Here is a 20,687-nt window from a genome sequence, read left to right as displayed (position 1 = left end):
CACAAAGCCAACTTAATATCCTCAGTAAACAAATCATCAAAATGGCCCTGTAAATCTTCCACAGTGTACAACCTCCACTAAGTAGACCTTGTGGAGGTTTGGCATTTTTCCCATGAGGTTTTCAGGTCAAAAACTGAAGTTAAGTATTTCAAATCGAGGAATTTCTGTATTTCTGGAATAAAAACATTTTATTCCACAACTAAGGCATTTCTCTATATTTTACAAATCATTTTCCCAGGACTCAACATTAATTCCTACTCATAAAATGTACTGACCTGACTCTAGTAATGGTAGAACAAATGGCTTGCATGTTTACGACTTACAAATTGAAAATCCATCTTGAACAAGTCATGCTGGAAAGGTCTCAAGAAGAACTCAGTGTTGACAGACATAAGATAAGCCATGCATCAGAAGAACTGTTACTGATATATTAAAGTTGCAACAACTGCAAAATCCATAGAACAAGTACAGTATTCAAGTACCACACAGCACAGTATTTTGACAGATTAAGTTATGTTGTGACAAAATGTTTATCATCGTTGCCTCCTTTGCTTTGGAACCTCGACTGTGTTGATGGACTGGGGCTGTTCAAATGACAGAGGATGTTGTTGTAGAATCTAGTGTTAACATTAAAGCTTTGATGAACCCATTGTACACAACCTGCTCAGCTCCAATTGTCAGACCTACAACATTACAACTGACTTGTAAACACACTAAAACTGCAAATAAATATTAATGTGGATCTTTGTCAACAAAATATGTAAACAAGCAAATGTTTGCTGAAATAATAGCTACAAACAACATCAAAAGATCAAAATGTGTCAGTGATGCATATAGATCCTTTGTCCATGGCCCCAAATCAATAAAGACATTTACGCTGCTTTAAACAGCATTTCCGTAACGCTCAACTGAGACATCAATTTCACTTTTTTCTTAATGACAAGAAGTTTACTTCAAATTATCACCTTCAAAATACATTGATAACAAATATGAATGGTTAGTTTGCTACAGCCTTCACTTAAACGGACCGAAGAGCAATTGGAAACAACCACACAACACACACACAACCACACACACACACACACACACACACACACACACACACACACAGAGACAGTGAGAAAAACATCAAACCAGATCAAGTGCGTGAGTGTATTTTGGTATCAAGAGAGTAGTCTTATCAGCAGTCGAGGCACAGTTTCCTCCTTCACACATGAATGCCATCTTATCTTTTCAAGAGCCAGCAATGGCACTACGCTAAACTGTCACATACACTACCCAGTCCAACACACAGACGCACACCTCATCTGGAGCTGAAGGTATCTAAATAAATATTCTCACTGAGAATTTAATTAGGTCAAGAGAGAGAAAGCCATCTTAACAAATTAAAAATCCAATCCCTGCTCTTATTAATCCAATCAGTCAGAATAAATAACAGAATTCATTATGTGTACACACGAAAACACCTGCAAAGGCGACATGCACACCCCCTCTAACAAGGTCTCAACGAAGATCAAACATTTTCTCATTAGACCGTTCCTGAGATTGTGTCGTCTCACTGCAACTGTGCACATTTTGCAAGGACACTGTGAACCTGAAAGCCAAAAACTAAAATATCACTAATAGTAAATTTATTCAAATCATTGATCCCCTAATTTCTGAAAACAATAAGAAAGAGACCAAACATGCTTGAGAGTACACAAGGACAAAATATGATCATGGTTTTATAGCTTGTGAATCATATTGATCTTTTGTCAATGGTACGTGCTGTCGGATCTTGTGCTTCAAGCTTTAAGTTTACCTAAGTAGCATTTCTCTTTTAAAAATCAACAATCTCAGCATGTGAGACACAACATGATGAACACACACACACACACACACACACACCTCACAAACAAAGCATGTGTGTTTAACATTTATTAACATGCCCCGCAGTCATCTAGCAACATGGTGTGTGTTATTTCACACAGAGGCCTGCTGAGAATAAAGGTTTTTTTTTAGGAAAGTGTACGCAGAGACAAAAGGAGAAGACAGAGACAGAATAAGACGCCCCGTGTCACCACAGTCATTAACAGCACAGACACCAAACACTGGCAAGTAGCACAAACAGAATATAAATATATGATAAAGTTGACATTTAGAGGCATCCACAGATGGATGACTCTAACTGACGGCCAATTTGGCTGCTAATCTAAAGGCCAATGCCACTGGTGGCAGGGACAAGAGATCAATCGTGTGTGTGTGTGTGTGTGTATGCGCACACTCTCACTCACCAAATAGATTGCTGGAGTGGCCTTGCTTGGAGACGGGCCTAAGCTCATTGGAACCCCAGGCATAGCTCCTGTAGCTGTCCCAGGCATGCTTCATCATCTGACAAGGGGAAAACGAGAGGGAGAGGAGGAGGAGACAATGAGAAAAGAACAGTGTTAAGAGGACAAACAACTTTGAGCTGTGTAAAATGAAGTCATTTCAATACAATGGTGTGGTTCCGTTACTGAGGTGCAGAGGATTTGTTGGATTCAGAGCTTAAAGTGTACATAAGTGTATCACTGTGCCAAGCATTTGGTGTTACTCCAGTTTCCTCCCACAGTCCAAAGACATGTAGTTAGGTTAATTGGGGACTATAAATTGCCTGTACGTGTGATGGAGAGAGTGAATGGTTGTCTTTCCCTGTACGTCTCCCTATGTCAGCACTTACTGGCAACCATTCCAGGGTTATTTAAACATTTTTACCTGGAGAATAAGCAAGAGAATCGATTATCCAAATGGTTGCTAATTATTTCCTCTCAATAACTGATTTAAGAGCTGGTGATGCACAAAACAACACCTTTCGAGGTGGATTCGTGTGATGGATTCATGTTGTGCTCTCAAATTACTAAACTCTGTGTTAGCTGTGTTTTGAAGTTATTCAAAATATTGGAATCTCCCACCTTGAGACAAAATGTTGAAACTAAACCCACTGTGTAATCGCAACCAATTGATTGATAAATCAAACACGCAAAGACAGGCCAACCCCTGCCCAGAGTAATGCAGAGGGTGGACAGAGCAACATGAAGCTATAAACAAATGTTAGCCAGGCAGCTTGATGTGTAGAAAGGCAGTGTGCTTTTAACTCCAACATTTTAACAAAATTATAAAGCAAGCTGAGCTGTGAACATGTGTTCTGTTACTTGCATGAAGAAATATAACAAATCAATGCAATAGCTAAGCTAGCTGCATCCAGCTACTGTTAGAAAAAACTGCTTCTCCAGCTGCCATTACGGAGGTAAATGTGCAGCATAGGAGAATGTGCATCATCCATTCAGGTCATGTTCCCATTGGCTGGGGATGAATGTGGAGGCTATACCTCAAGGCTATCAGAGAACATCACGAGGAATGCAAATTCTATGGTAACAGCTTCCAAACAGCCTCAGACAGGCTTACTTCAAAAGTAAATTTGGAGAAATCTAAAAAAAAATAAAAATCAATATTTATAGGAAAGTCCCAACTGAAGTCAATATACCAAAATCAAACCCAGTCACATTATATGGCGCATTCTTATATCATAAGAACTCATCAGAAAGGCTCTGTTCAATTGTTGATAGGAAAAAACTGACCACGGTCTTTGCGGTTACATAACACTTATACAGATGGAAAAAGTTATGCTGATGAGTCATGTTGGCTTTGGCTGCAGAGTTACTATAATCAACCATCTGAGGTGGCTGAATATTCTAACAATCACCTCAGTCTGTCAGTAATGTTCACATGTTCCCTCCAAAGTTAAAACATAAAACAAACTTATCTCAACTTACTGACGTTTAAATAAAGGCTGTCCAATTCTGCCTATCACTGTTGTATTATCCACAGGTTTAATGATGCAATTTCTCATCACATCTGACAATCCAGCAACAAATGAAAAGAGAGAACTGGAGCTGACAGACTTGTTCAATACTTTTGTTGAAGATGTGAAATTACCTATCCTCACTACTTGCTCTGTCTCTGCTAAAAAGTCTCAAATGCAATCACAAAAGGGAGTTTTAAGCCCAGGGCTCTGAAGTTAATGAGTAGTGTTTGAACAGCTCTGAACACCAAGCTGAAATCAATAAAAAGCACAGCTTTTATCAACACATTCAACAAACCTCTGTGAATTTTGCCTAATTTAGTACTGTATATAAATATATTGACATGTCAAGATGAAACCGCCTCACCCTTGTTTAATTGAAGTAATTTACATTTAATGTGTTCTTTCTTTTTTATTTCATTCATTTTAAACAATTAGAATTAACATATAATACATGTCTTTCTAGCCCATCCCCTTTATTAACCTGCCTACCCACCAGGTGTGCCCACTGCTCCCCCCCAGGATGGGTTAAATGCAAGGATAGAATTTCATTGTAACATGTAGGTGCAATACATATATACACTTAATGACGATAAAGATCGTTGGGTTTCTCCTTTTTTTTCCACAATGTAAATAACAGCTGGCAAACCAAATTATTTTGTTAAACACAAGTTAGTCACCACTTCTGCAAGGTTTAATTATTTGGAGGGGGAGAAATTAATTTAACTGTCATTCTGTGTATCGGGCAGCAAATGAGCTATTCAAAATGTCTGTCAGGCAATTATGATCTGTGCCCCATAGACTGGCTCCAAGAAAATAAATAAATAAATAAATAAATAAATAAATCAAGCAAACCACAAACTTCACTCAATTCATTGTGAAAAGAAATGTTTCCTCTGCCAAGTCCCATTATCTGCTTTTAAACTCACCTGATTCCCCAGAAGGAATTACTGACGTTTTATTTTATTTTAATATGCTGTTGCCTGGAGGCTTGATAACAGCGCCAACTCTCGTCTCCAATCTAATGCCCAGATACTCGTTTCAGCCTCAGATGTGGCTCCTCCTCCAGCTCTGCGTCTGTCCTGTTAATCCAGGTTATATGCACTGACCCAGAACTTTCTGGAACCTCCCTACAGATTAGACACACAAACTCTTTATCCTCCACCTTCACCTTCGGATTTCTCTTTACAGTCACTCTCATGATAATGTCTAAGGCTTTTAGTTGTCCTACAATGTTACCTGCTGTATAGCATATGTTAAAGGACCAGCTTTGGACAGAAGCCAGCTTTGTACAGCTGAATATAAAATGCTACATACACAGCTTGCACAACCTGCTTAGGGATCATATTACTGTTATCACAATATATAGTTTTTCCGTGTGGGTCAAAATCCTGTTACAAACATGTCTATGTGTATCAAGTGGCACAGTCCCACCTGGTACTACTGTTGAATTGTTTGTTAGCACACTCAATGACACACTGAGAGCAACAAAAATTGACTGATAACCGTCGACACTTTGCCATATTTGCCCCATTAGCTCCTGAACAAGTAATGGATGCATCAATAGAGCTGAACAATTAAATTCAGCATCAATTAATTTGGTAAATTATGTCCAGTGATGATTCAATTTGAAAACAAAAGCATAGTTGTAGCCAGGAAACATTTGTCGTTTCTACTTAAAAAAAAAAAAATATCATCTGAACATTTAAATTTTCTTTCCATCACGTAATCTTTTTGATTAGTGACATGGAATTTAAATGGCTCCACTTTTCACATCAGTGTAGATAATGCCCTACTTTGGATACATTTTACTACAGACTGCTAAATGAAAATGTAGAGCAAACAACTGAACAATGAGATCATAAGGTTGTCAAATTGGGATAGAATGTTTGTTGCAGAAGAAAAGCAGGAGAAAAGTGATAGAAAATACTAACAAATAATAAAAAATAAAAAAAAAATAAAAAAAAAACTGCATAATGCTGAGCTCCAAAAGCTCAGCAGGTGCTCAGTACCAACTAGTAACACTAGAATGGGGGAATAAATATGTACACACCACTGTTATGCTCGCATGAGTTCATTCCTTTATGCATAGTGAGCATGACTGACAACATTTCAATCAAAGATGGTCTTTAGCAGGTTACATCATGCGTATGAATAGACTTCATTTCATGCTCCTCACTGAACAACTGATAAATTGCATTTCATATGGGAATATGATATAAAAGTCTAGAGAGGAATAGTGGAAGTATAATTAGTGCAACAGTGAGAAATGCAGACAGGATGAGAGGTAATTGCGCTAAGACAACTCATGTTTGATTAACCCTTTTATGACAGACATCGTGAGATGAAAAATATTACCCTTTCATTACATGTGCCCTTCTTTAAACACATGATCATACACACAACGACATATCAAATCCACTTCATTAGCATAACAGTTCCCATAAACACACACACACACACACACACACACACACATCAAAAAGACGGCTAGCAATAGATTATCACTATTTAAACTCACTAATTAAAGCTAGTGAGCTTGCCAATTACCACTCCTATATGCATGTCACATTAAGAGAACTACTCAAATACTGTTGTTCCACTCCACATATTGCACTGGAACACATGAGCGGAGGAGTAGTGAACTGAGGACGCTGTGATGAAAACAGTAGCAAAAGTTTAACTTTTACAAATTGTAGTAAAACCAGTAGTAAACAGTTTTTTATTCTCTGAAATAGTTTTACCTTTAAAATTTTTGGAACTTTTACTACTAAGTTCAAAAGGAGAGAATGTGTTTACACGCCGTGTCTCCTCACCCAATTTAGTATTTTATCCTTTAGCACACTGAGGTTATAAGGATGCTTTACAGTGGACTCTTTCATACAAAGATATCCAAAGAAATAAAGATATCAAAGATGTCAAACAAAGAAGAGATTTTTAGCTGAAGATCTGTCATGATTGGAAGTGGAATTGTGCATTATAAAAAGAGGTGGTTCTAATGTTTTGGCCACCCTATTTAAAATGAATGAGGGGTTCAAAACCTTAGAACCAACTCTTCTTATAAGGCATTCTAGTACAACTCCACCACCCGCTACGAGCTCAATAATTAACCGACAGTAGAATTATCACCTTAACTTAAAAACTGAGAAGTAACATTGTAAAAGTTGAATTCATGGCAGAGCTGCTGTATTGGATTGGATTAGAATGTACAGGTGTACCTAATAAAGTGGCCAGTGAGTCTATGAAATATAATGATGTCAATCCATAGGTAAAGGCTGCCATTTTTGAACTTGTGTGGCTCACACTACTAAACATTCCTGCGTGTTAACTCTTACTGGATTTAGGGCTGAGAATACCTCTGTGCCCACTATAATCTGATTAACTGCTCAGGATTTTCTAGGCTGACCACTGTTATTAAGATATGCTCAGTGAATTTATTACATTTAATAGCTTCATGTTAAGGTGCGATGGTTTTCTAGGCCACCAACATAATGTCCAATTTATCAAGGACATCTAAAGTACGTACACACCTACTCTTGTCTGTAGAGAATACCGACACACTGGAAAGGATGAGATAATTTGATACGAAAAGGAAAGGTGAGGATTGTTGACGATAACTGAGTGAAGAATCACCACCTCCTCTTGTGACTCTTTATTTCATTACTATTCTCTGTCGTTCCCCTGCTCCACCTCTCAGCCTATTGATCTGCTTCAGCCAGTGAACTCATAATTGTGTTGTGCTGCGATGACATATAAGCAAATATACACGTCCACTTACATGTGCACACACACACACACACACAGTTCTGTCCTCCATTCTCTACAACTATTTCCTGTCAGCAAGACACTAATGGAGCAGAAATTGTGTTATAGCATGTTAACACATGGAAGCAGATAATGAAAAGATAAACATTCAGGTGCATAATCTGATTCACTGTAAAACTGAAAGCCAGACCCTGTGTTTTATGGATGCTATCTTTTATTTCAGGGAGTATCAAACTATAAAAGCTGATTGGTACAACTTCAAAATGCTGCCACCCTACCAATATGGTACCTGAACCCAATCTTGCATTTCTTTCGCTGCCCATTCTTTACTTCATTCTCATATATTTGAGGCATCTAAAAATGTCTGTCATGGGCTTCGGCCTTCAAAGCCACAACGGCTTGCATTAGTAAACTTCTAAATAGTACACTCTCAACTTCCTATAGCTCTTGAGTGCTCATATGGCTGCTCTCATACAAATGTCAATAGTTTCGTTGAATTGTTGGTAATGGAAGCACCCCATTATATGATATATACATTATTTATACATGATATATAACCATATTACCCAGTCCCATTTTAATATTTACTTAAAAATGATTGTGTGTGTGTGTGTGTATATGTGTATATGTGTGTGTGTATGTGTGTATGTGTGTGTATGTGTATGTGTATGTGTATGTGTGTGTGTATATATATATATATATATATATATATATATATATATATATATATATATATATATATATATATATATATATATATATATATATATATATATATATATATATATATATATATATATATATATATATATATATATGTGTGTGTGTGTGTGTGTATGTGTGTATGTGTGTATATATATATATATATATATATATATATATATATGTGTGTGTGTGTGTGTGTATATGTGTGTATGTGTATATATATATATATATATATATATATATATATATATATATATATATATATATATATATATATATATATATATATATATATATATATATATATATATATATATATATATATATATATATATATATATATATATATATATATATATATATATATATATATATATATATATATATATATATATATATATATATATATATATGAGATCCGGGCTTAATGACCCATTTTACTCTAGGGTATCTTCAGCAATCTGTAACTGAGGGAATGTGTGTAAAACAGGAGAAGGCAGAAGCACAAGTGTGTTCCCACACGGGCTGCTTTGGTGAAAGCAAACCTGAAACTGAATCCTCCAACGTTGTGTCTCAGGAGAAACACTTGTGACTAACGCCCTTGTAACAGGTGCAGTTCATGTGTGGATAAAAGTGTGTCAGTGTTTGTGCATAAAACCAAAGAAAAATCAGTAGGATGGTCAAAGAGATGGGGGGGAAGGTGGTTTATGTGGCAATATGTTGTTGAGCAGATAAGGATATCAGACAGCCAACAAGCATGTGGACCCCACATGACATACACACACCCACAAACACCCATCCACCCACCCCGGCCAAAAACACATCCCCTGTGAGCGTGTGGTAAAGTGCAGATGCTTGACTTCTTCACTCTCTGCCAATGAATGCAAGATAAAGACACAGTAAGATAGAAGAAGGTCATGTCACAAAAAGCGTGAAAGGCAAGAGAAAAAAGGGAGAAGGGGGGAAAGGGAAATACTACGAACTATAGAGATTATACAAAATAAATATTTTACTGATTCGCATAACTAGAGAAAAAACATTGTAAGAAAATAAAACTAACGATGAGAGGAAAACTGATAAAAATAAACTAAACATTTAAATTTTTAATAAAGCTATAAAAGTCAGCTGATAAAATATAGATGGAATAAAGAAATGCACTGACAGGGATGAAGAAAACTAAATATTAAAAGAAAGGATAATGGAAAGTATCAGCCGGCCACTATTAATTTTATAATATATTTTATAATAATTATTTTATAATATTTTAACAAAATGTTTTTAATGTTGATTTGATTTAAATCTAGGGGTTACCGCTGTAGGGTTCTCAATCGGTCACACCAAGAACTTGGGAATATTGTTCTTCCCCCAATTCAAAATAAAATGAAACTGACTTTTCTGGCAAGTATTACTCCTTTACTATCACCACCATTGAACATACTGCCTTGAATTATAAAATTATCTCTGCTCTGTAGGGCCGTTAAACTACAACAACAGCCCTCATCTTATCAATGTTTGCTTTTTATTCAGCAAATCACAACAAACATGACCAGGAAATTTCATTCATATATAGTTTGGAGACAGAGATGTAATTTCGTATTTTTGTAAGACCATTTCATAGTCAATTTTATTTCACAGCAAGTAAAATGTGACGTCCTGTTCATCACTGATAAAAAAAGACTTTTTAAAATAAACATGCAGCAACTATACTAAAGTACGTGCTCAGAGAATGAAGTAAAATCATAGTATAACAGCAGAGGTTTCTCTTCAGTGTTTACTGTGCAGCTTTTTAAAATATTGACAAATTTTACAGTATAACCCAGCTAGAAACTCAAGAAATATACTGAGAAAGCTGAAAAAAAATTAGTAATTCTTTAAAACCATATTTATACAGTAAAAAGTGATGAAGTAACAGAAAATGAAGGAAGCCTGCTTTTGATTTCACTGAAAGTTCTTCAGTAAGAAGCAACAGCATAACAGGTAAAATAATTTCTCTTTTCGCATGGTGCTTGATCTGTTCAGGGTTGTTCACCAGGCATGTCTGCGTTTATGCTATCCTGACTTTAATCCCTCCCTGTATAACCACTTCCTGTTTATGTCACTCACTGTGTGGGCTTTTTAAGAAACCGTTTAAACCTTGGTAACAAACATTACTGCATCTCTCTCATCACCATCTCTGGGTCCAGATAGCCCATGCTGCTAGTTTGCCTAAACAAGCGCATGGAGGCAGATACACGCACAGCGTTTTGATGGTAAAAAAAATAAAAGTGGATTAAACATTCACATGATCAAGTCGGTAAGAGAAAATAAACCTCCTTTCTTGTAAATGATTCTTCCCTGATGCCATGAGGATCTATGAGGTTAGAAAAAGAGAAGAGAAATGTAAAGGTGGATGGACAGATGAGGGATGCAGGGTTTGATAGACTGAACATCATGAAATGACATTTTAAAATGCACCACAGCCTGGGGCTGCATTCATAGTAGAAAACAGAAGCCTCTACAACACTAACACAGACGCTATTTAAAGGCTTGTAAAAGTATTACTTGGAAAACCTATGGAAAAAACGTGACGCATGATAATATAAGCCGGAGATGCAAAGCAGGGGGTGACTAAGACAACGCAATGCTTTGTCTCAAGCACAGCAAATATGTAAGTCAAGTTTTAAAATAAAGGCTAGAAACAAACACTGATCCAAAAAACCTCTCTCACAGCAGATATTTAGATTTGTCACAATACAAAAAGAACAGATGCAGCTAACAACATATATGCTCTCTTCCATTAGATACTTGTGTGCCAGTGTTTACACTACAGCAAGCCTGCAAGTGACACACCTTAATGCAATGCAGTCATTATGGATCTTTCTAGCTGCACCTGTGTTTGACAGTTCAAACTGTCAACTATTAGACAAGTCTTTTCCAGACACGGCACAAAACCAATTGTCGGGCACATTTTGTCCCACCTGTGTGCACAGTATTAACTAAAGCATGGCATGCAAATGAGTCCAGGTACAAATCATTAGAATTACAAACATAATGGCTCATAACCCAGGTGCAGCAATTTCCTGAGCTGCAGTTTAATGATGAAGAATCAATTTCTCTCTGGTGTGGACCTGCTGTTGTGAGTTTCACACCGGACATTGGTGCTGTTGGTAATGTAGCTGGAACATTTTAAAGTGAAAAGCAAACAAAAGCCAAGTTTGCCACAAATAAACCATTAAAGCCATTCAGCCAGAGCTGGCCCCAAAAGTGAAGAGACAAAGAAAGCATTTCCTGACATTTCCTTACTTGTTAGCCATAAATCATAAATACATTATTTTACTAGTGACCATTTTTCCAAACTGTGCTTTGGTGTTTGGGATTTAGTGTCAATGTTGCCTTGCCTCCCAGGCACGTATCTGTTTCCACTATGCTATAAAATTAAATAAAATAGAAAATAAAAAAAATCAATTTGCAGAATATTACTTGAGTTATGTACTATATCATAATGAACATAATGCATGTTTTATCATTGTCTTCCAAGTTATTTATCTTTGCTTGGGACTGTATTTGTATGTGCACATTGAGTCGTAACTTCTGTAATGCAATACCTTTCAACAATCAGATAACTTTGACTTAATAATAAAGCGGGGTTTTTTTTGTTTGTTTGTTTTTTGCAGTGGTTGTTTAATCATAGAAATAATATTGAAAAAAAAGTGGCTACATGGTACATAATGTGAAGTATTTACAATTTAAAACACTGAAATGTAAACTATATACGTTCTATTGTCAAGTACATACTTGTTTTACTGGCTGAAAATGATTCTTAAAATTCTTCTTCTGCAGATGTTAAAGGACCACTAGTCCCAGCCACCCCAAATGCCAAATTCAATGAAGTTCTACTTTGTACCACACCCCAAATATTGTGATAAGAGCCAAAACTAAAATAGCTTTTGAATTCTACAGGTTTAGAAGCTTCAGAAATCTGAGGGTGAAAACTGCACTAGTGTTCTGAAAATTCTGAGCTTGAGTATACAAGTGTCCATCACCACATATAATGATGGTAACACTTTAGATTACAGCTCATGATTTACAGAGTAAGTATATATAGCAAACTCAGTAAAGTATTTATATCTCTTAAGTATACTTATTTGTTGTTACTTATTAATAAGCAAACTTATGCATTTTATTGTAAAGGGCAACTTAAAGAATAATTATATGACAGTTGTGAATTCTTATGGTGTAACTACTGTGTAGCTACAGATCAGAAGAGTGTAAGAGGACACACATTAAATTAAAGATATAAAATGATAAAGATATAGCCCACAGAAGCTCTGATATTTTTCCTTAAGAAAAACTGCTTCCTGGCCCATGCTGTTTTGGAACTAAATTCACAACCTTACCATTTTTTTCCACCTCATCTCCTCGCATGTTCTCACTGCTCAGAGACATAGGACAATATCCTTCTCGGCGCCTAGGGAGCAGTTCTTCAGGGATCAGTGAGGGATTTCCTAAGCGGTTTAGTATTTCAACAACCATATATGGGTCAGTATTGTGCTGTTGGAAGAAGGATGCTTCCAACAGTCTCAAAGACACAGCTGAAAGAAAAGTGGGTTTAATAATTTTCCATGATGGTTAGCTGCAGCTGCTGTATGGCAACTAGCAACAGTGCTCAATTGAAACTGTCAAATGCTTAGTAACAACCACAACACACAATAACAAACTGTCACTAACTATAGTATCCTAACAATATGCTTTATGTTTTGTTCATTTTATATAAATGGCATTATAAACAAAAAGTATATTCCCAATAATAAATCATAGCCGGTTTTATCACAAACACAGTTTGACAAAGTATCTAGTCTCTGTTGAATGAATAGGGTTCAGAAGTTGATGAAATGATAAATAAATGTTACCCAATCTTCCCTGGCTTTTTCCAGATCTCTTGAAGAAAGCAATTTAGTAGCACTGCTTCCAACAAAATCTATTTTACCATTTATCCTCTGTACAAATCTTTGGTAGAAGAATGTTTCAGAGATAGGTCTGTATTTAAGAGCAGAAACAATACCAAGTAAGCAGCTGAGGAAATTGGAGTGTATAGGAGTTATCTGATTGGCCATAAAGTTTAACATCTTCTAACAAGCCCAACGGGCACACTTCTACACCATTCATTCTTAAATGTCAACCTCCTAATGTTAGCTGGGGGGGGGAGCATTTCAATCATTTTTCTACAGATCTAACTGGACTGCACCATAACAAATTAGATCATTACATTTCTTTCTTCATGCAGTTCATGATCACAGCCACTGAATGCAAGTATTGATTTTCTTCAAGAACAGAGAGACAATGCAATGGTATTCTACACCATTCCACACCAACAGTGAAGTGTGTAGAACTAAACTGATTTGACAAATGAAAAGTAAATATAAAGCTAAGAGCCCAAGAACCTCTTTTATATTTGCCCACAGTATTTTTGGAGAGTTTGTGAAAGCTGTCAAACTCTGATACAGACCAAACAACCAGATCAAGACTGTCTCAAAATCCTGGCATTTGATTCTGACATGGCTTGTTTGTTGTGATGGCAAAGAAGAACAAAGCAAAGCATTGGGTGATTAGAGATTTGTGCTTTTAGCATGATTTAGCATTTGAAATCTGCAGTGTGGACTAACAAATAAACTGTGCCTTCGTAAGCTCCTTGTGACACCAGAGAAAATAAGTAGTTGAGGGCAGCAATCACCACATGGGTCCATTTAGCACTGAGGATCCAGGGTGGCATCATAAAAACTGTCTAATAACTTTCTATTTTAACTCAAAATGCAACAGTTGGTCTGAACCCTATGAAGTGAACCAAAAATTACATTAGCTTTTTGTTACAAAAGGCTCCCTGATTTCATACAAATGTGGTAATATTTAATCTTTGAGTCAGGCAAATTAATAGTGTGCTTTTGAAATTAGAGCCATAATATGACAAAGAACAAAAACCAAAACAGAAAACACACAATTGTCTTACACTGACATAATCAGAATTGATATCTTCCTCAAGACATCATACTGAATAAGTCAATTTGTTATACAAGTCACACAAAAATTTCAAGAGCACTTCTAAAATAAAACATTTGTTGTTTTTAAATATAATAAATATTATTATTATATTTATATATTAAATCTAATTATAATAAATATTATAAAATAATAATAATACGTAATTTGTCTATACCCAACAGAGTCTCTTTAGATTGAGTTTCTATGCAACTATAGTGCAGACACAAATGTTTTTGTGGGGAAAACATGGCCGATAAAATGTTGTACAGTGTATTTTTGTCCACCAAAGTATCTGATCTTGTGGGAAAACAAAGTTCACCTGTCAACAGTATTAACTTTTTTTAAATAGGTATGTTTAGGCCTTCACAGCATTTGGTTATAGTTAGAGAATGAGTTTGGTCTTGTTTAAAAGAGTCACTTCACACACAATGTTTTTATTAAGCTTTAAACAAAACCACCGTCCTTCTCCAACCATGATGGCAAGTGCTTTTCTTTCCCAAACCCTTTGCACTTTGCACACCCACCACTATTTCTTGCAACTAGCTTTCCATTACTAAATGTAGCCCTTCATTCATGTACAATACACTGCAACAGTTCATGATCATATACTGATCATATTCATTCAGAAATATTCTCAAATCTGCAGTTTAACTCAAAGGAAGTCAGGGTTGCACCATCTTACAGATCCCCCACACCCCTAACAAGCTGCACCAGTGCCAAGGCTTGCTGACCTCAAGAGGGTCATAAAATTTGTTGTTACCAATAGCGTGACAGTGCTCGATGTTGGAAATACAGTCAACAGACCAACCGTACCTGCAGAGCAACATTACACAATAATCAATAGTAGCTGATGGCCGTCTGGGGAGGACAGGAGAGAATGATGAAATTGAAGGGAGAGGGGGGATAAAAAAAAAAAAATCTATATCTGCAACTGACTGTTAGGGAAAAAACCTGGTTCTGGCAGTAAAATAACACTCCATTGGGAGCCCAATTATGGGCAACAAAGACGTTACAATAAAACATGAACACTAAAGTCTTGGTGATATGATTACTTCCATTATTTGGCCACAAATGGAGCCACGACAGCTATTGGTCGTGTGTTAGTGAATAGAGGATAAGTGTTGTCTTTTAAATTGAATTCTAACAATTGAGTTAACACATATCTAATCAAGTGAGTAGTGAAGAGGTATTACAGAAAGGTGTTCAAAGGCTAAAAATTGCTTCATGTATAATCTTGAGCTGAATGTGCTACATTTATGCTCTGACAGCTGTTGAAACTCATGTTTTCTAAGGCATACAATTGACTGGGATACCTTATGTGTTCTTGTTATAAAGATCTTTCTTATCATTTCACTGTGACTGTAACACCACAGGCTGAAGTGCTAAACACATCTTTTCAAACTGCTCACTGGTGTGTATGGCTTTACACAACTGCATCACATCACACACACACAAACACACACACAAACACACACACACACACTTATTGACTCGACCTTTCTGTTGGTAGTAGGAAGTAGCCCAATTGGGTTTGACCCAATCGCTTGACGAAACGCACAGTTTTTTCCCCTCTCTTCATTACATCCATTGCCTGCTTCAATACAGCAGGCATAAGACAAAGCAGGCGGCAGCAGAGCTTGAGCTCATCACTTATTTGTTTAACAGGTTGGCAGAGATGAGGACTGAACAGATATGCCAGAAAATACACCCTGTGCTCCATTCAAATGGCTGGTGCTGACAGAATGGAGAATAGCTACAAATATAAATTCACTGGAAGGAGGAAAAATGTACAAACTGCCCATTTTGGCTGTTTGACAGAAACAAATTAAAAACCTTTTTGCCGCATCTACATTTTTATGGCTTCCACCTATATACTGATTTCTTATTTAGTGGGAGAAACACAGCTCTCACACTTATGAGATCCTTTATCTTTATTATTATTTTTATTATGCCGTTTTTCGGTCACTATCTAGTGCTAGACGGTTTCTTGTAGAAACTCTGTTCCACTTCCTACACATAGGTCTCTTTTAGGAAATGTAGGCTATTTTCTCATTAATAACTTTTATAGCTTTTAACTTTTTATTTATAACTTTTTATCAACTTTTCTTCCCATAGAAAATTAATGAAAGGCACTTAAAGCTTCCCTTCAACTTGCCTCTTTTGATCAGCTTCTTGCATCCTCATACTTTGGCGTAGAAACTTTATTTAAAGTTTATACGGGAAGGTTGCATCAGGAAGGGCATCAGGCGTAAAAACTGTGCCAAATCAGCATGCAGACAATGATCCGCTTGGGCGACCCTGAACTCACAGGATAAGCCGAAAGGACAAAAAAGTTAAAAAAAACAAATAGAGGTCTGGACCCTTTTAACTTTTCTGTGTGGATCAGCTTATTTGAATATTTTATACTTTTTAAATAATCACATTTTTAGGCACCTTTTGGAGCTTTTTCATCTTTTCCATTAGTGTGTATTGCAGAGTGTTTGAGCAGCTAGACTGGGTGACATCACACGCACTAACTTTTCAGCTTCCACTTTTAGCAACTTTTTTTCCTTCTTTTCCTTCAGTCAACTTAAATCTTACATAAACAATCAGAATGTAGGTATTTTTGTCTTCTTTCAGTTAATATAACTCTCATAGTGACAGGACTTACGGTTCTTTAACTGTCCAGAAGCAGAGAGAGTTTTAATAGCAACTTTTTACTTTGCTTCTTTCTTTGTTTCTTTTAACTTTGAATATTTACCTTTTCCTTAGTTTCCTTCTACTTCTTTTAACTTTTGTTCTTTCAACTTGTTACTTTTTACTTCTTTTTTTCTTTACACTGCTAATTTTAACTTCCTTTGTTTCTTTTCACTTTTAAACCATCTTTTTACTTATTTACATCCTCCATTGTTACCTTCTACTTTTTTCTTATTTTCTGAATTCAACTTTTCCTGGACTTTTGTTTTATTCTTTTTATTGTCATCTTTCTTTCTCCTTTTATTTGTATTAATCTCTGTTCAGCGTTTGCGGCTTTGAACGTGCGAACGCGTCCGCTCTCTGCAGCTTCTAAGCAGTCGGCCTCTACCGGGCGACTTCACAGCTCTCCCACGTAATTTCCTCAGAAATTGCCTTTTCTAGTTGTCATGTGAAGTCCACTTAAAGGTTAGGGAAAAAACACAAAGACTTATTACCACAAAGTAAAAGTCTTAGTAAGTTGCTATTCCCTGCAGATTTTTTTATTTTACTCAGTTTGCACTGTGGATCAGCTGTGTCTCCCGTCTCTCTTTTCCATTCTCTTCCACTGCACTGAAACTCTGCTGCGACCAACGCAGACAAAACAAAGAAAGAAATCTGTGTGGCAGCCTTCCAAAATAAGAAACCAGATTACTCTTGTGCTGCACGTATACGTGGACTTCCAGTAACCAGGTTTATTAAGATCATGTTTCCTGTGACCCAACAGTTAACATGGCATGACGTCAACTTCATATTCTCTATTATCAGAATTTGATTATTTCTGTTCAATATCATATGGACAGTCTGGAAGAGCCCAGGATTTTATTACTTTATACTCATTCATGTGTGCAGGGAGCTGGAGTTTGTATGCTCTATGGGCTAAGTGTGAGGACCATCTGCATAATTATAAAGACAAATTAAGTTTTTGTTTTCTGCATGTTTGCCACAAAGCAATTTCATAGGAAAGAAATGGAGGACATGTTTCCATTTTATAATACATCCATGCTTTGTGCTAGGGAGATGGCGTGTCCGTTTCAACTTATTTTAATATTTGTGCTTTCACATACAGCTCCAACAGATAATGTCTAAACAAGTTAAGGATTAACAGTTAATGTCTGAAAAGTTCAGTTAGGCAGGTAAAACAAAATGTCAATTAATTGTTTTCTTCCTAATCCAGTGAGTTAATTGTTCAATCTCTAGGTCTCTGGGCTATTGCTTCCTAATCCAATCATGACTCTAATACTAATAAATTGAGGGAAAAAAAAAAAAAAAATCAATAACATTTACACCCCCCCATCACCCCCTGGGTTTACTCACTTTTACTGGCCCTTCAACAGAAACATAAAAGCTCTGGGCTTTTAAACCAAACTCATTCAGTTTCATCAATTTTATGCCATTTTTCTTTCCATATTAACAATGTTCAGTATTTTCTTAGTAATGATATTTAAACTTGTGATAATGTAATAATTATACCATGTCTCCACTACAAAGCAGCCCAAATTAGATTCGCTCCACTCCAGAGTAATTAAGCCATGCATTAAAAAGGGATAATAAAGTTGCCATGGCATTTTCTAATCTAATCTAATTTAGGCAAATTTATTACCTGAAAATACCTGGATAGTCCCAGACATAATTACTGCACAATTTGCATTATGCTTGTATTATGTACTCTGCTATGATAAAAAAACCTGCCCACTCAAATAGAATTTTAGAATAAAGAATATCATATTAAAAGCCTGAAGAATATTAAACATGGAATCCCCCAACACAGATTTTATTTCCTTTATTTAACCTTCAGGATAACCAAGCCTAGACCACTAAAGTACATGCAGTTTATTGTAATTTTATTGCTCTTGGTACCTAATTTTTAGCTGCTAAATTAGCTTCACACTGCCGAGACCCTTTTTAAATGAAAGAAATATTTTCTGTTTGCTCTTAAAAAGAGTCTTACAAGCTGTGTCCAAATATTAAAAAACTCTTCTTTCAAGTTAAGTATTAAGCATTTAGGCAAAGTTTCACAAAACAAGCACTTGCTACTTGGATATATCGTTTTCTCTTAGTCCTGAAGATACTTTGCAAGAGAAATTGATCAGAGAAGTTCCCTGCTGGAAGCCTAGAGACCTTTCTATTCACCCACTGGTCAAATATCCAATTAATCTTTAGCAATTTTAAACTGTTTTACGAGATAACTTTAAAGGGACAACATCTTTAACAATTAATGGGATATCCTGGTTTTTAACTGTGTCTGCAATGCCATTAATGACAATTTGAACTTCTTCTGTAACACCAATCACACAAAGAAACCCAAGCAGGACAGAGGTTAAGCAAGACTTTTCCAGTAGCTCCAACTGGGGACCATTGATGGAAAAACACATACAAGAGAAAGTAACTTAAGGGCATTGGGTTCAGTTGGTATTATATATTATATACTAAATACTTCATAGTACGAAGACTTTATCATGATAAGACATACTTTTGTTTATCCTTGTATGAAAATGTCTGTCTGTGGGAAAAGTTAACAGCATAAAGAAAAGGCATCAAAAAAGAACAAGAAAAGGAGAGACAGACAGAGTTTGAGGGTTTGCTTTGTTTGGTGCTACAGGAGTTGGTACATGTGTTAAACAGGTGTCCACCCATCTAAATTTCCTTAACTAAGAGATAATGAACTCAACTCAAAAATATGCAAATTAATATTGGTACTCTTTCAATAGAGAATTTAGATGGCCTACTAAATGCTGTTTTGTTTAAGATTTTCACCTTGGGGCATGAAACTGAGCAAAAATAAAACAAACACAATTAGAAACTATAAAATTCTTTAATCCAAAAATGACAAAAGGGCTTCAAAAACCCATATCGGGCAAATAAAGTGTGTCGTTTCTGTTCTGCTTTCTCCTTTATTTTGTGTCTTTTTCTTTGTTAATTTTCTGTTAATAAGGGAACTATAAGACGTTAATAAAGGAACTATGAAAAGGTACATTTTCATAAAGTATGCAAGCCACATAAAGTCCAATTAAATGAACTACTATCAAAACATGATAAGTAACTGTGCATAATTACCACTACCCATCATCTCTCACATGCACACAACACGCACACCTTCTTCCTCCCATGTGTTAGACTGGCTGCAGGATGCAGACTGAATAATTTAGCTTGTGTACTTGGCTTGCCTCTCTCACTAGTAAATTGAACTGGGCACACCACAGTACACAGCCAACGCATGTGTCTGTTAAAGGAGAGCAAACCACAACAATATTGGAGTTCAAACCACTGAGTATAAAACACAGGGGGCATAAAGAGGAGGTGTTGTAGGTAGAAGACAAATTATCTCAAACTTACAAACAAACTCCAAATTTAAGAGTGTAGAGGAAAAAAATGTTCAACATCATCAACTGCTTCTTGGAAAGAGAAACAGCAGTAATACAAAATGACAATTTTTATAATGCCAAAACAAAGAGTGAACACAGAGTTATGGCCGTGTGGTCGTTAAACTTGACATTCGCTGAGATGCTGATGCACTCTTGCACTATGCAATCTCTTTTATAGGCAGTCTTTTTTGTTTCTTTCTTAGCTTGGATTGTCTCCTATTTGAAATGTCATTCCTTGATTAAGCCATATTTCTCTTTCAGTGTCACCACATTTTAAGTCCTAATGCAGGTCGACTGCGGGTGCA

At 36.1% G+C, this 20,687-nt stretch overlaps 1 protein-coding gene across 1 annotated transcript in view; it reads right to left on the bottom strand.

Moving 5' to 3' along the window:
• The window catches only part of man1a1 (mannosidase, alpha, class 1A, member 1), a 117,597-nt gene that overhangs the window by 83,395 nt on the left and 13,515 nt on the right, over positions 1–20,687 (bottom strand). Inside the window, exon 2 of the mRNA XM_067481496.1 lies at positions 2,274–2,370. Within this exon, the coding sequence (XP_067337597.1) occupies positions 2,274–2,370 (97 nt within the window). The remainder of the gene's footprint in view (positions 1–2,273; positions 2,371–20,687) is intronic.

The sequence above is a fragment of the Channa argus genome, chromosome 17, assembly GCF_033026475.1.
Source record: "Channa argus isolate prfri chromosome 17, Channa argus male v1.0, whole genome shotgun sequence".
Lineage (NCBI taxonomy): Eukaryota > Metazoa > Chordata > Actinopteri > Anabantiformes > Channidae > Channa > Channa argus.
This window is presented reverse-complemented; position numbering and strand designations above follow the sequence as displayed.